At 44.4% G+C, this 17,413-nt stretch overlaps 1 protein-coding gene across 4 annotated transcripts in view; it reads right to left on the bottom strand.

The window, feature by feature from the left end:
- The window catches only part of LOC139471319 (neurogenic locus notch homolog protein 1-like), a 44,652-nt gene that overhangs the window by 21,030 nt on the left and 6,209 nt on the right, over positions 1-17,413 (bottom strand). For 3 of the 4 annotated variants that reach the window (XM_071253627.1, XM_071253626.1, XM_071253625.1), the window contains exons 3-5: positions 3,918-4,049; positions 2,978-3,088; positions 1,187-1,297 (exon numbers count right to left, since the gene is read on the bottom strand). In XM_071253627.1, the coding sequence (XP_071109728.1) occupies positions 1,187-1,297; positions 2,978-3,088; positions 3,918-4,049 (354 nt within the window). Of the gene's footprint in view, positions 1-1,186; positions 1,298-2,977; positions 3,089-3,917; positions 4,050-4,532; positions 4,644-6,000; positions 6,124-17,413 lie in introns of all 4 variants that reach the window. The other variant, XM_071253628.1, reaches the window with a different exon arrangement.

Raw genomic sequence — 17,413 nt, forward strand, 5'->3', positions numbered from 1 at the left:
TGGGTATTGTCATTGATCAGAATACGAGCACAAACCATTGGGTATTGTCATTGATCAGAGTACGAGCACAAACCATTGGGTATTGTCATTGATCAGAATACGAGCACAAACCATTGGGTATTGTCATTGATCAGAATACGAGCACAAACCATTGGGTATTGTCATTGATCAGAATACGAGCACAAACCATTGGGTATTGTCATTGATCAGAATACGAGCACAAACCATTGGGTATTGTCCGGCGAATATGAGTAGTACTGTAGTATTAACATGTAATGAACACTTGTTACATCGTTATCGCCACCATCCCCAACACCCACCCACCCCTACCCCACACACACAACACAAACACCCCCCCCCCCCCCTCACCCCCAGCACCCCCCCCACCTCACACTAACACACACGTACACACACACACACACACTAACACACAAGCACACTCATAATAGTTTCCTACGCAATGATATATGACTTAACAACTGTTCAAAACAGCGTTTAGATATTATTCACTTCGTAATGTTGATTGTTGATGTGGTAAAGGACATAGCCTTACCGATGTTGCATCTGTCTCCAGTATAACCGTTTCTGCAGACACATGAATATGTATCAGGTCGATAATCTCTAGTAGTTCGTGTGCAGTTTCCGTTGGCGCCACAACCGCTTCCCCCAACAGTGCAGAAAGGAGCTGTAACAAACACATCGGATTACAGTAGATAATACATAACTATCCTACAAATGTGTTCATCAATCTAGACACTGTAACTTTTTCCGAGAAGCATATTGAACATTAGTTTTCTAATGAATCTAAGAATCAGATCGCAATTAAAATATACCCACATTTTCTTCCCTGATAATACAAACAATTAGCTGCACTTATCAATCAAAGGTGATAACAGCCGTACACGAGAACCATTGTGGTACATCCGTATTGCCAGTTACAGAGTAGTGTGAGTAAGTGAGTATGGTTTTACGCCGCTTTTAGCAATTTTCCAGCAATTTCACGGCGAGGGACACCAGAAATGGGCTTCGCACATTGTGCCAATGTAGGGAATCGAACCCGGGTCTTCAGCATGACGAGCAAACGCTTTAACCACTAGGCTACCCACCGCCCCGTTACAGAGTAAACCAATCAACAGTTCAGTGAGACATGCCAAACTTAATGTTGAGTCCTTAGTTGCCTCCTCACGTGTGGTGCACTTTTGACCAGTGTATCCGTTCTTGCAGGAACAGGAATATGTCGATGTGTCACAGTCTTCATTGACACCACACTCACTTCCTCCAGACGTGCAGATCGGAGCTGAAATATACAAAAGGAATAAATGCTGAACACAAACTATACGATATTGTCACTGATCAGATATGAAGTGCAGAGCATATACCACACTCACTTCCCCCAGCCATGCTGATCGGAGCTGAAATAAACTTAAGGAATACATGCTGAGCATAAATTATAGGTTATTGCCACTGATCAGAACACAAGCACAAACCATTGGGTATTGTCATTGATCAGAGTACGAGCACAAACCATTGGGTATTGCCACTGATCAGGACACAAGCACAAACCATTGGGTATTGTCATTGATCAGAGTACGAGCACAAACCATTGGGTATTGTCATTGATCAGAATACGAGCACAAACCATTGGGTATTGCCACTGATCAGGACACAAGCACAAACCATTGGGTATTGTCATTGATCAGAGTACGAGCACAAACCATTGGGTATTGTCATTGATCAGAATACGAGCACAAACCATTGGGTATTGTCATTGATCAGAGTACGAGCACAAACCATTGGGTATTGTCATTGATCAGAATACGAGCACAAACCATTGGGTATTGTCATTGATCAGAGTACGAGCACAAACCATTGGGTATTGTCATTGATCAGAATACGAGCACAAACCATTGGGTATTGTCATTGATCAGAATACGAGCACAAACCATTGGGTATTGTCATTGATCAGAATACGAGCACAAACCATTGGGTATTGTCATTGATCAGAGTACGAGCACAAACCATTGGGTATTGTCCGGCGAATATGAGTAGTACTGTAGTATTAACATGTAATGAACACTTGTTACATCGTTATCGCCACCATCCCCAACACCCACCCACCCCTACCCCCCACACACAACACAAACACCCCCCCCCCCCTCACCCCCAGCACCCCCCCACCACACACTAACACACACTTACACACACACACACACACTAACACACAAGCACACTCATAATAGTTTCCTACGCAATGATATATGACTTAACAACTGTTCAAAACAGCGTTTAGATATTATTCACTTCGTAATGTTGATTGTTGATGTGGTAAAGGACATAGCCTTACCGATGTTGCATCTGTCTCCAGTATAACCGTTTCTGCAGACACATGAATATGTATCAGGTCGATAATCTCTAGTAGTTCGTGTGCAGTTTCCGTTGGCGCCACAACCGCTGCCCCCAACAGTGCAGAAAGGAGCTGTAACAAACACATTGGATTACAGTAGATAATACATAACTATCCCACAAATGTGTTCATCAATCTAGACACTGTAACTTTTTCCGAGAAGCATATTGAACATTAGTTTTCTAATGAATCTAAGAATCAGATCGCAATTAAAATATACCCACAGTTTCTTTTCTGATAATACAAACAATTAGCTGCACTTATCAATCAAAGGTGATAACAGCCGTACACGAGAAACATTGTGGTGCATCCGTATTGCCAGTTACAGAGTAGTGTGAGTTAGTGAGTATGGTTTTACGCCGCTTTTAGCAATTTTCCAGCAATTTCACGGCGAGGGACACCAGAAGTGGGCTTCACACATTGTGCCAATGTAGGGAATCGAACCCGGGTCTTCAGCATGACGAGCGAACGCTTTAACCACTAGGCTACCCACCGCCCCGTTACAGAGTAAACCAATCAACAGTTCAGTGAGACATGCCAAACTTAATGTTGAGTCCTTAGTTGCCTCCTCACGTGTGGTGCACTTTTGACCAGTGTATCCGTTCTTGCAGGAACAGGAATATGTCGATGTGTCACAGTCTCCATTGACACCACACTCACTTCCTCCAGACGTGCAGATCGGAGCTGAAATATACAAAAGGAATAAATGCTGAACACAAACTATACGATATTGTCACTGATCAGATATGAAGTGCAGAGCATATACCACACTCACTTCCCCCAGTCATGCTGATCGGAGCTGAAATAAACTTAAGGAATACATGCTGAGCACAAATTATAGGTTATTGCCATTGATCAGAAAAGAAGCACAAACCATTGGGTATTGTCATTGATCAGAGTTCGAGCACAAACCATTGGGTATTGTCATTGATCAGAATACGAGCACAAACCATTGGGTATTGCCACTGATCAGGACACAAGCACAAACCATTGGGTATTGTCATTGATCAGAGTACGAGCACAAACCATAGGGTATTGTCATTGATCAGAATATGAGCACAAACCATCGGGTATTGCCACTGATCAGAATACGAGCACAAACCATTGGGTATTGTCATTGATCAGAGTACGAGCACAAACCATTGGGTATTGTCATTGATCAGAGTACGAGCACAAACCATTGGGTATTGTCCGGCGAATATGAGTAGTACTGTAGTATTAACATGTAATGAACACTTGTTACATCGTTATCGCCACCATCCCCAACACCCACCCACCCCTACCCCCCCCCACACAACACAAACACCCCCCCTCCCCCCCAGCCCTCCCCCCCCCCCCCCCAACACACACTAACATACACACTAACACACACACACACACACACTAACACACAAGCACACTCATAATAGTTTCCTACGCAATGATATATGACTTAACAACTGTTCAAAACAGCGTTTAGATATAATTCACTTCGTAATGTTAATTGTTGATGTGGTAAAGGACATAGCCTTACCAATGTTGCATCTGTCTCCAGTATAACCGTTTCTGCAGACACATGAATATGTATCAGGTCGATAATCTCTAGTAGTTCGTGTGCAGTTTCCGTTGGCGCCACAACCGCTTCCCCCAACAGTGCAGAAAGGGGCTGTAACAAACACATCGGATTACAGTAGATAATACATAACTATCCCACAAATGTGTTCATCAATCTAGACACTGTAACTTTTTCCGAGAAGCATATTGAACATTAGTTTTCTAATGAATCTAAGAATATACCCACAGTTTCTTTTCTGATAATGCAAACAATTAGCTGCACTTATCAATCAAAGGTGATAACAGCCGTACACGAGAACCATTGTGGTAATCTGTATTGTCAGTTACAGAGTAGTGTGAGTGAGTAAGTATGGTTTTACGCGGCTTTTAGCAATTTTCAAGCAATTTCACGGCGGACGACACCAGAAAAGGGCTTCGCAAATTGTGCCACTGTAGGGAATCGAACCCGAGTCTTCAGCGTGACGAGCAAACGCTTTAATCACTAGGCTACCCACCGCCCCGTTACAGAGTAAACCAATCAACAGTTCAGTGAGACATGCCAAACTTAATGTTGAGTCCTTAGTTGCCTCCTCACGTGTGGTGCACTTTTGACCAGTGTATCCGTTCTTGCAGGAACAGGAATATGTCGATGTGTCACAGTCTCCATTGACGCCACACTCACTTCCTCCAGACGTGCAGATCGGAGCTGAAATATACAAAAGGAATAAATGCTGAACACAAACTATACGATATTGTCACTGTGTATTGTGCAGGGCATAGGACCCTGTTCAGGTGTGTACACTGACTAACATATTGTTCAAAGAGACCTTTATACCATATACCACCGTTGACACCACACTCACTTCCTCCAGCCGTGCAGAATGTAGCTGACATTGATCAGAATACAATCACAACCCATAGGACATTATCACTGTTTAGATGTGTAATGCAAGACATTATATATTGTCATCTGGATTGCGATGGAAATCATTGATCTATCGGTTGACTGACACAACACCATACTCCTATCGTGGCTGTCTCTAAAGCGCTAACATGGGTACAATGTATGAAGCCCATTTCTGGTGTCCCCCGCCGTGATATTGCTGGAATATTGCTAATGTAGGGAATCGAACCTGGGTCTTCAGCGTGACGAGCAAACGCTTTAACCACTAGGCTACCCACCGCCCCGTTACACAGTATTGTCATTGATCAGAATACGAGCACAAAACATAGGGTATTGTCATTGATCAGAGTATGAGCACAAACCATTGGGTATTGTCATTGATCAGAGTACGAGCACAAACCATTGGGTATTGTCACTGATCAGAGTACGAGCACAAACCATTGGGTATTGTCCGGCGAATATGAGTAGTACTGTAGTATTACCATGTAACGAACACTTCTTACATCGTTATCGCCACCATCCCCCCCCCCCCCCACCCCTACCCCCCCCCACCCCTACCCCCCCCCAACACAAACACCCACCCACCCCCTCTCCCCCAGACCCCCCCCCCCCCAACACACACTAATACACACTTACACACACACAAACACACTTACACACACACACACTTATACACACACACACACACACACACACACACACACACACACACACACACACACACAATGATATATGACTTAACAACTGTTCAAAACAGCGTTTAGATATAATTCACTTCGTAATGTTGATTGAGCATGTATGTTGAGTGAGTGAGTTAGTTGGGTTTAACACCGCTTTTCACAGTATTACAGTTATACAACGGCGTGTCAGCTTAATGTGGGAGGAAAGCCCCACGTGATGCAGATCTCAGAAGTTTATCACCTACGAGCACGGGTATGGTTCTGATAAACCTAGAAACGTAATCGGGGCGAACCGGGATTCGAATTCGAACCCACAATCATAGGTTTCTGGCGTGCCCAAGGAACGCCACTCTGCACAGCGAATCGCGGGGCCTGAGACGACTGGGCCACCCGTGTCCCCTGGTTGTATATTGAACATAAATAGGAACAGTATTATTATTCCCTCAGTAGTGCCGATGCAGTATAATATGAAGTCTTACCATCGTTGCATCTTTCTCCAGTATAATCGTTTTTGCAGACACATGAATTACCACGACCAGAATCTTTACGTGTGCAGTTTCCGTTTGCCCCACAATCGTTTCCCCCAACGGTGCAGAAAGGGGCTGAAATAAACACATCATTATAGTGGACAATACTTTTATAGCTATCCTACACATGCTACCATCAATCTAAACACAGTAACATTGCGCCTTTGGTTTGCCTTTTCCTTACATTTATTGATATGGGTACCTGTGATTTGTTGATTTGTAATTAGTGTCCATCAGTAGTATTCACAACCCTGCTCACCTGATTTGCACTTTGGTCCAGTGTAATCGTTGATGCAGCGACAAAAATATTCTTTGGAAGATGTATTACAGTGGCCATTGTCGCCACACTCGTTTCCTTTAGCAGTGCAGATTGGGGCTGTGAAGGTAAAACAGATAAGTAATTGTAAAAAATACTGCCCGACTAGATTACAAAAGTACCAATGGATCATCCATGCATGATAATTCAAAACAAAATGCAAACCTGTCCACTAGGTCACAAGAGTATCGCTCTGTCACACCCAGCTAGTTGTTCAACACAGTATCACATTGCGACCCTTAGCTAGTAGTTCACCACAGTATCACATTGCCACCATTAGCTAGTAGTTCACCACAGTATCACTCTGCCAACCTTAGCTAGTAGTTCACCACAGTATCACTCTGTCACCCCCAGCTAGTAGTTCAAAACAGTATCATTCTGACGGCCTTAGGTAGTAGTTCACCACAGTATCACTCTGTCACCCCCCGCTGGTAGTTCACCACAGTATCAATCTGCCAACCTTAGCTAGTAGTTCACCACAGTATCACTCTGCCAACCTTAGCTAGTTGTTCACCACAGTATCACTCTGCTACCCTTAGCTAGTAGTTCACCACAGTATCACTCTGCCAACCTTAGCTAGTTGTTGACCACAGTATCACTCAGCCACACTTAGCTAGTTGTTCACCACAGTATCACTCTGCCACACTTAGCTAGTTGTTGACCACAGTATCACTCAGCCACACTTAGCTAGTTGTTGACCACAGTATCACTCAGCCACACTTAGCTAGTTGTTGACCACAGTATCGTTCAGCCACACTTAGCTAGTTGTTGACCACAGTACCACTCAGCCACACTTAGCTAGTTGTTGACCACAGTATCACTCTGCCACACTTAGCTAGTTGTTCACCACAGTATCACTCAGCCACACTTAGCTAGTTGTTGACCACAGTATCACTCTGCCACACTTAGCTAGTTGTTCACCACAGTATCACTCAGCCACACTTAGCTAGTTGTTGACCACAGTATCACTCAGCCACACTTAGCTAGTTGTTGACCACAGTATCACTCAGCCACACTTAGCTAGTTGTTGACCACAGTACCACTCAGCCACACTTAGCTAGTTGTTGACCACAGTATCACTCTGCTACCCTTAGCTAGTTGTTCACCACAGTATCACTCTGCTACCCTTAGCTAGTTGTTCACTACAGTATCACTCAGCCACACTTAGCCAGTTGTTGACCACAGTATCACTCAGCCACACTTAGCTAGTTGTTGACCACAGTATCACTCTGCTACCCTTAGCTAGTTGTTGACCACAGTATCACTCAGCCACACTTAGCTAGTTGTTCACCACAGTATCACTCTGCTACCCTTAGCCAGTTGTTCAACACAGTATCACTCTGCTACCCTTAGCTAGTTGTTCAACACAGTATCACTCTGCTACCCTTAGCCAGTTGTTCACCACAGTATCACTCTGTCACCCCCAGCTAGTAGTTCAAAACAGTATCACTCTGCTACCCTTAGCTAGTTGTTCACCACAGTATTACTCTGCTACCCTTAGTTAGTTGTTGACCACAGTATCACTCTGCCACACTTAGCTAGTTGTTCACCACAGTATCACTCTGCCAACCTTAGCTAGTTGTTCACAACAGTATCACTCTGCCAACCTTAGCTAGTTGTTCACCACAGTATCACTCTGCTACCCTTAGCTAGTTGTTCACCACAGTATCACTCTGCTACCCTTAGCTAGTAGTTCACCACAGTATCACTCTGCTACCCTTAGCTAGTAGTTCACCACAGTATCACTCTGCTACCCTTAGCTAGTTGTTCACCACAGTATCACTCTGCCACCCTAAACTAGTAGTTCACCACAGTATCACTCTGCTACCCTTAGCTAGTTGTTCACCACAGTATCACTCTGCTACCCTTAGCTAGTAGTTCACCACAGTATCACTCTGCTACCCTTAGCTAGTAGTTCACCACAGTATCACTCTGCTACCCTTAGCTAGTTGTTCACCACAGTATCACTCAGCCACACTTAGCTAGTTGTTGACCACAGTATCACTCAGCCACACTTAGCTAGTTGTTCACCACAGTATCACTCTGCCACACTTAGCTAGTTGTTCACCACAGTATCACTCTGCCACACTTAGCTAGTAGTTCACCACAGTATCACTCTGCCACACTTAGCTAGTAGTTCACCACAGTATCACTCTGCCACACTTAGCTAGGTTTTCACCACAGTATCACTCTGCTACCCTTAATTAGTTGTTCACCACAGTATCACTCAGCCACACTTAGCTAGTTGTTGACCACAGTATCACTCAGCCACACTTAGCTAGTAGTTCACCACAGTACCACTCAGCCACACTTAGCTAGTTGTTGACCACAGTATCACTCAGCCACACTTAGCTAGTTGTTGACCACAGTATCACTCTGCTACCCTTACCTAGTAGTTCACCACAGTATCACTCTGTCACCCTTAGCTAGTTGTTCACCACAGTATCACTCTGCCACACTTAGCTAGTTGTTCACAACAGTATCACTCAGCCACACTTAGCTAGTTGTTGACCACAGTATCACTCAGCCACACTTAGCTAGTTGTTGACCACAGTATCACTCAGCCACACTTAGCTAGTTGTTCACCACAGTATCACTCAGCCACACTTAGCTAGTTGTTGACCACAGTACCACTCAGCCACACTTAGCTAGTAGTTCACCACAGTATCACTCTGCCACACTTAGCTAGTAGTTTACCACAGTATCACTCTGCTACCCTTACCTAGTAGTTCACCACAGTATCACTCTGCCACACTTAGCTAGTTGTTGACCACAGTATCACTCTGCTACCCTTAGCTAGTTGTTGACCACAGTATCACTCAGCCACACTTAGCTAGTTGTTGACCACAGTATCACTCAGCCACACTTAGCTAGTTGTTCACCACAGTATCACTCTGCCACACTTAGCTAGTAGTTCACCACAGTATCACTCTGCCACACTTAGCTAGTAGTTCACCACAGTATCACTCTGCCACACTTAGCTAGTAGTTCACCACAGTATCACTCTGCCACCCTTAGCTAGTAGTTCACCACAGTACCACTCAGCCACACTTAGCTAGTTGTTGACCACAGTATCACTCAGCCACACTTAGCTAGTTGTTGACCACAGTATCACTCTGCTACCCTTACCTAGTAGTTCACCACAGTATCACTCTGTCACCCTTAGCTAGTTGTTCACCACAGTATCACTGTGCCACACTTAGCTAGTTGTTCACAACAGTATCACTCAGCCACACTTAGCTAGTTGTTGACCACAGTATCACTCAGCCACACTTAGCTAGTTGTTGACCACAGTATCACTCAGCCACACTTAGCTAGTTGTTCACCACAGTACTACTCAGCCACACTTAGCTAGTTGTTGACCACAGTACCACTCAGCCACACTTAGCTAGTAGTTCACCACAGTATCACTCTGCCACACTTAGCTAGTAGTTCACCACAGTATCACTCTGCTACCCTTACCTAGTAGTTCACCACAGTATCACTCTGCCACACTTAGCTAGTTGTTGACCACAGTATCACTCTGCTACCCTTAGCTAGTTGTTGACCACAGTATCACTCAGCCACACTTAGCTAGTTGTTGACCACAGTATCACTCTGCTACCCTTACCTAGTAGTTCACCACAGTATCACTCTGCCACACTTAGCTAGTTGTTGACCACAGTATCACTCTGCCACACTTAGCTAGTTGTTGACCACAGTATCACTCTGCTACCCTTACCTAGTAGTTCACCACAGTATCACTCTGCCACACTTAGCTAGTAGTTCACCACAGTATCACTCTGCCACACTTAGCTGGTAGTTCACCACAGTATCACTCTGCCACCCTAAACTAGTAGTTCACCACAGTATTACTCTGCCACCCTAAACTAGTAGTTCACCACAGTATCACTCTGCTACCCTTAGCTAGTAGTTCACCACAGTATCACTCTGCTACCCTTAGCTAGTAGTTCACCACAGTATCACTCTGCTACCCTTAGCTAGTAGTTCACTACAGTATCACTCTGCTACCCTTAGCTAGTAGTTCACCACATTATCACTCTGCTACCCTTAGCTAGTTGTTCACCACAGTATCACTCTGCTACCCTTAGCTAGTTGTTCACTACAGTATCACTCAGCCACACTTAGCTAGTTGTTGACCACAGTATCACTCTGCTACCCTTACCTAGTAGTTCACCACAGTATCACTCTGCTACCCTTAGCTAGTTGTTCACTACAGTATCACTCAGCCACACTTAGCTAGTTGTTCACCACAGTATCACTCAGCCACACTTAGGTAGCTGTTGACCACAGTATCACTCAGCCACACTTAGCTAGTTGTTGACCACAGTATCACTCAGCCACACTTAGCTAGTTGTTGACCACAGTATCACTCAGCCACACTTAGCTAGTTGTTGACCACAGTATCACTCAGCCACACTTAGCTAGTTGTTGACCACAGTATCACTCAGCCACACTTAGCTAGTTGTTCACCACAGTATCACTCTGCTACCCTTAGCTAGTTGTTCAACACAGTATCACTCTGCTACCCTTAGCTAGTTGTTCAACACAGTATCACTCTGCTACCCTTAGCCAGTTGTTCACAACAGTATCACTCTGTCACCCCCAGCTAGTAGTTCAAAACAGTATTACTCTGCTACCCTTAGCTAGTTGTTGACCACAGTATTACTCTGCTACCATTAGTTAGTTGTTGACCACAGTATCACTCTGCCACACTTAGCTAGTTGTTCACCACAGTATCACTCTGCGAACCTTAGCTAGTTGTTCACCACAGTATCACTCTGCCAACCTTAGCTAGTTGTTCACCACAGTATCACTCTGCCACACTTAGCTAGTAGTTCACCACAGTATCACTCTGCTACCCTTACCTAGTAGTTCACCACAGTATCACTCTGCCACACTTAGCTAGTTGTTGACCACAGTATCACTCTGCTACCCTTAGCTAGTTGTTGACCACAGTATCACTCAGCCACACTTAGCTAGTTGTTGACCACAGTATCACTCTGCTACCCTTACCTAGTAGTTCACCACAGTATCACTCTGCCACACTTAGCTAGTTGTTGACCACAGTATCACTCTGCCACACTTAGCTAGTTGTTGACCACAGTATCACTCTGCTACCCTTACCTAGTAGTTCACCACAGTATCACTCTGCCACACTTAGCTAGTAGTTCACCACAGTATCACTCTGCCACACTTAGCTGGTAGTTCACCACAGTATCACTCTGCCACCCTAAACTAGTAGTTCACCACAGTATTACTCTGCCACCCTAAACTAGTAGTTCACCACAGTATCACTCTGCTACCCTTAGCTAGTAGTTCACCACAGTATCACTCTGCTACCCTTAGCTAGTAGTTCACCACAGTATCACTCTGCTACCCTTAGCTAGTAGTTCACTACAGTATCACTCTGCTACCCTTAGCTAGTAGTTCACCACATTATCACTCTGCTACCCTTAGCTAGTTGTTCACCACAGTATCACTCTGCTACCCTTAGCTAGTTGTTCACTACAGTATCACTCAGCCACACTTAGCTAGTTGTTGACCACAGTATCACTCTGCTACCCTTACCTAGTAGTTCACCACAGTATCACTCTGCTACCCTTAGCTAGTTGTTCACTACAGTATCACTCAGCCACACTTAGCTAGTTGTTCACCACAGTATCACTCAGCCACACTTAGGTAGCTGTTGACCACAGTATCACTCAGCCACACTTAGCTAGTTGTTGACCACAGTATCACTCAGCCACACTTAGCTAGTTGTTGACCACAGTATCACTCAGCCACACTTAGCTAGTTGTTGACCACAGTATCACTCAGCCACACTTAGCTAGTTGTTGACCACAGTATCACTCAGCCACACTTAGCTAGTTGTTCACCACAGTATCACTCTGCTACCCTTAGCTAGTTGTTCAACACAGTATCACTCTGCTACCCTTAGCTAGTTGTTCAACACAGTATCACTCTGCTACCCTTAGCCAGTTGTTCACAACAGTATCACTCTGTCACCCCCAGCTAGTAGTTCAAAACAGTATTACTCTGCTACCCTTAGCTAGTTGTTGACCACAGTATTACTCTGCTACCATTAGTTAGTTGTTGACCACAGTATCACTCTGCCACACTTAGCTAGTTGTTCACCACAGTATCACTCTGCGAACCTTAGCTAGTTGTTCACCACAGTATCACTCTGCCAACCTTAGCTAGTTGTTCACCACAGTATCACTCTGCTACCCTTAGCTAGTTGTTCACCACATTATCACTCTGCTACCCTTAGCTAGTAGTTCACCACAGTATCACTCTGCTACCCTTAGCTAGTTGTTCACCACAGTATCACTCTGCTACCCTTAGCTAGTTGTTCACCACAGTATCACTCTGCTACCCTTAGCTAGTAGTTCACCACAGTATCACTCTGCTACCCTTAGCTAGTTGTTCACCACAGTATCACTCAGCCACACTTAGCTAGTTGTTGACCACAGTATCACTCAGCCACACTTAGCTAGTTGTTCACCACAGTATCACTCTGCCACACTTAGCTAGTAGTTCACCACAGTATCACTCTGCCACACTTAGCTAGTAGTTCACCACATTATCACTCTGCTACCCTTAGCTAGTAGTTCACCACAGTATCACTCTGCCACCCTAAACTAGTAGTTCACCATAGTATCACTCTTTCATCTTCCCAATTAGTTTACAACAGTACCTCTCTGTCACCTTCCTCAGTAGTGTGCAACATTATTACTCTGTCACCTCCCCCAGTAGTTGACAACAGTATCACTTAGTCACCTTCCCCAGTAGTTTACAAGAATACCACTCTTTCACCTTCCGCAGTTCTTTACGACAGTACCTCTCTGTCACTTTCCCCAGTAGTTTACAACAGTGCCTCTCTGTCACCTTCCCCAGTAGTGTGCAACAGTACCACTCTGTCACCTACCCCAGTAGTTGACAAAAGTACCTCTCTGTCATCTTCTCCAGTAGTTTACAATAGTACCTCTCTGTCATCTTCCCCAGTAGTTTTCAAAAGTATCTCGCTTTCACTTTCCCCAGTGGTTTACAACAGTACCTCTCTGTCACCTTTCCTAGTAGTTTACAACAGTATCACTCTGTAATCTTCCCCAGTATTTTACAACAGTACCACTCTGTGATCTTCCCCAGTAGTTTACAACAGTAACACTTTGTCACATTCACCAGTAGTTTACAACAGTACCTCTATGTCACCATCTCCAGTAATTTACAACAGTATCACTCTGTCATCTTCCCCAGTAGTTTACAACAGTACCACTCTGTGATCTTCCCCAGTAGTTTACAACAGTAACGCTTTGTCACATTCACCAGTAGTTTACAACAGTACCTCTATGTCACCATCTCCAGTAATTTACAACAGTATCACTCTTTCACCTTCCCCAATAGTTTCCAACAGTATCGCTCTGTCATCTCAGTAGTGTGGAAGAGTACCACTCTGTCACCTTCCCGAGTAGCTGACAACAGTACCTCTCTGTCATCTTCCCCAGTAGTGTACAACAGTAGCTTTCTGTCACCTTCCCCAGTAGTTTACAGCAGTGCATCTCTGTCATCTTCCTAACTAGTTTACGACAGTTCCACTCTGTAATATTCCCCAGTAGTGTGGAAGAGTACCACTCTGTCACCTTCCCCAGTAGCTGACAACAGTACCACTCTGTCATCTTCCGCAATAGTTTAGAACAGTGACTTTCTTTCACATTCCCCAGTAGTGTGGAAGAGTATCACTCTGTCACTTTCCCCAGTAGCTGACAACAGTACCTCTCTGTCATCTTCCCCAGTAGTTTAGAACAGTACCTCTCTGTCGCCTTCCCAGTAGTTTACACCAGTATCTCTCTGTCACCTTCCCCTGTAGCTGACAACAGTACCTCTCTGTCGTCTTCCCCACTAGTTTACGACATTTCCACTCTGTGATCTTCCCCAGTAGTTTATAACAGTATCTTTCTTTCACCTTCCCCAGTAGTTTATAACAGTACCTCTATTTCACCTTCCCCAGTAGTTTACAACAGTACCTCTCTTTCACCTTCCCCAGTAGTTTACAACAGTACCTCTCTGTCACATTCCCTAGTAGTTTATAACAGTATCACTCTGTCACCTTCCCCAGTAGTTTACAATAGTATCACTCTGTCATCTTCATCAGTAGTTTACAAGAGTACAACTCTGTCACCTTCCCAAGTAAATTACAACAGTATCTCTCTGTCACCTTCCCGAGTAGTTTATAACAGCACCTCTCTGTCACCTTTTCCAGTAGTTTACAACAGTATCTCTCTGTCACCTTCCCCAGTAGCTAACAACAGTACATCTCTGGCATCTTCCCCAGTAGTTTAAAACAGTACCTATCTGTCACCTTTCCCAGTAGTTCACAACAGTATCGCTCTGTCACCTTCCCCAGTAGCTGACAACAGTACCTCTCTGTCATCTTTCCCACTAGTTTACGACAGTTCCACTCTGTCACCTTCCCCAGCAGTTTAGAACAGTACCTCTCTGTCACCTTTCCCAGTGGTTTACAACAGTACATCTCTGTCACCTTTCCCAGTAGTTTACAACAGTATCACTCTGTCATCTTCCCCAGTAGTTTACAACAGTATCTCTCTGTCGACTTTCCCAGTAGTTTACAACAGTACCTCTCTGTCACCTTTCCCAGTAGTTTACAACAGTACCACTCTTTCACCTTCCGAAGTAGTTTACAAGCGTACCACTCTGTGATCTTCCTCAGTAGTGTACAACAGTACCACTCTGTGATCTTCCCCAGTAGTTTACAACAGTACCACTCTGTGATCTTCCCCAGTTGTTTACAACAGTACCACTCTGTGATCTTCCTCAGTAGTGTGCAACAGTACCACTCTGTGATCTTCCCCAGTTGTTTACAACAGTACTACTCTGTGATCTTCCCCAGTTGTTTACAACGGTACCACTCTGTCACCTTCCCCAGTAGTTTATAACAGTATCTCTCTTTCACCTTCCCCAGTAGTTTATAACAGTATCACTCTGTCATGTTTCCCAGTAGTTTACAACAGTATGTCTCTGTCATATTCTCCAGTAGTTTACAACAGTAGCTCTCTGTCACCTTCCCCAGTAGTTTACAACAGTACCTCTCTGTCACCTTTCCCAGTAGTTTACAACAGTAACTCTCTGTCGCCTTCCCCAGTAGTTTATAACAGTATCTCTCTTTTACCTTCACCAGTAGTTTATAACAGTATCACTCTGTCATGTTCCCCAGTAGTTTACAACAGCATGTCTCTGTCATATTCTCCAGTAGTTTACAACAGTAGCTCTCTGTCACCTTCCCCAGTAGTTTACAACAGTACCTCTCTGTCACCTTTCCCAGTAGTTTACAACAGTGTCTCTCTGTCGACTTTCCCAGTAGTTTATAACAGTACCTCTCTGTCACCTTTCCCAGTAGTTTACACCAGTACCACTCTGTCACCTTCCCCAGTAGTTTACAACAGTACCACTCTGTGATCTTCCCCAGTAGTTTACAACAGTACCACTCTGTGGTCTTCCCCAGTAGTTTACAACAGTATCTCTCTGTGATCTTCCCCAGTAGTTTACAAGCGTACCACTCTGTCATCTTCATCAGTAGTTTACAAGAGTACAACTCTGTCACCTTCCCAAGTAAATTACAACAGTATCTCTCTGTCACCTTCCCGAGTAGTTTATAACAGCACCTCTCTGTCACCTTTTCCAGTAGTTTACAACAGTATCTCTCTGTCACCTTCCCCAGTAGCTAACAACAGTACATCTCTGTCATCTTCCCCAGTAGTTTAAAACAGTACCTATCTGTCACCTTTCCCAGTAGTTCACAACAGTATCGCTCTGTCACCTTCCCCAGTAGCTGACAACAGTACCTCTCTGTCATCTTTCCCACTAGTTTACGACAGTTCCACTCTGTCACCTTCCCCAGCAGTTTAGAACAGTACCTCTCTGTCACCTTTCCCAGTGGTTTACAACAGTACCTCTCTGTCACCTTTCCCAGTAGTTTACAACAGTATCACTCTGTCATCTTCCCCAGTAGTTTACAACAGTATCTCTCTGTCGACTTTCCCAGTAGTTTACAACAGTACCTCTCTGTCACCTTTCCCAGTAGTTTACAACAGTACCACTCTGTCACCTTCCGAAGTAGTTTACAAGCGTACCACTCTGTGATCTTCCTCAGTAGTGTACAACAGTACCACTCTGTGATCTTCCCCAGTAGTTTACAACAGTACCACTCTGTGATCTTCCCCAGTTGTTTACAACAGTACCACTCTGTGATCTTCCTCAGTAGTGTGCAACAGTACCACTCTGTGATCTTCCCCAGTTGTTTACAACAGTACTACTCTGTGATCTTCCCCAGTTGTTTACAACGGTACCACTCTGTCACCTTCCCCAGTAGTTTATAACAGTATCTCTCTTTCACCTTCCCCAGTAGTTTATAACAGTATCTCTCTTTCACCTTCCCCAGTAGTTTATAACAGTATCACTCTGTCATGTTTCCCAGTAGTTTACAACAGTATGTCTCTGTCATATTCTCCAGTAGTTTACAACAGTAGCTCTCTGTCACCTTCCCCAGTAGTTTACAACAGTACCTCTCTGTCACCTTTCCCAGTAGTTTACAACAGTAACTCTCTGTCGCCTTCCCCAGTAGTTTATAACAGTATCTCTCTTTTACCTTCACCAGTAGTTTATAACAGTATCACTCTGTCATGTTCCCCAGTAGTTTACAACAGCATGTCTCTGTCATATTCTCCAGTAGTTTACAACAGTAGCTCTCTGTCACCTTCCCCAGTAGTTTACAACAGTACCTCTCTGTCACCTTTCCCAGTAGTTTACAACAGTGTCTCTCTGTCGACTTTCCCAGTAGTTTATAACAGTACCTCTCTGTCACCTTTCCCAGTAGTTTACACCAGTACCACTCTGTCACCTTCCCCAGTAGTTTACAACAGTACCACTCTGTGATCTTCCCCAGTAGTTTACAACAGTACCACTCTGTGATCTTCCCCAGTAGTTTACAACAGTATCTCTCTGTGATCTTCCCCAGTAGTTTACAAGCGT

The sequence above is a fragment of the Haliotis cracherodii genome, unplaced genomic scaffold (genome assembly GCF_022045235.1).
Source record: "Haliotis cracherodii isolate W230 unplaced genomic scaffold, xgHalCrac1.p SCAF_22, whole genome shotgun sequence".
In the NCBI taxonomy this organism is placed as follows: Eukaryota; Metazoa; Mollusca; class Gastropoda; order Lepetellida; family Haliotidae; genus Haliotis; species Haliotis cracherodii.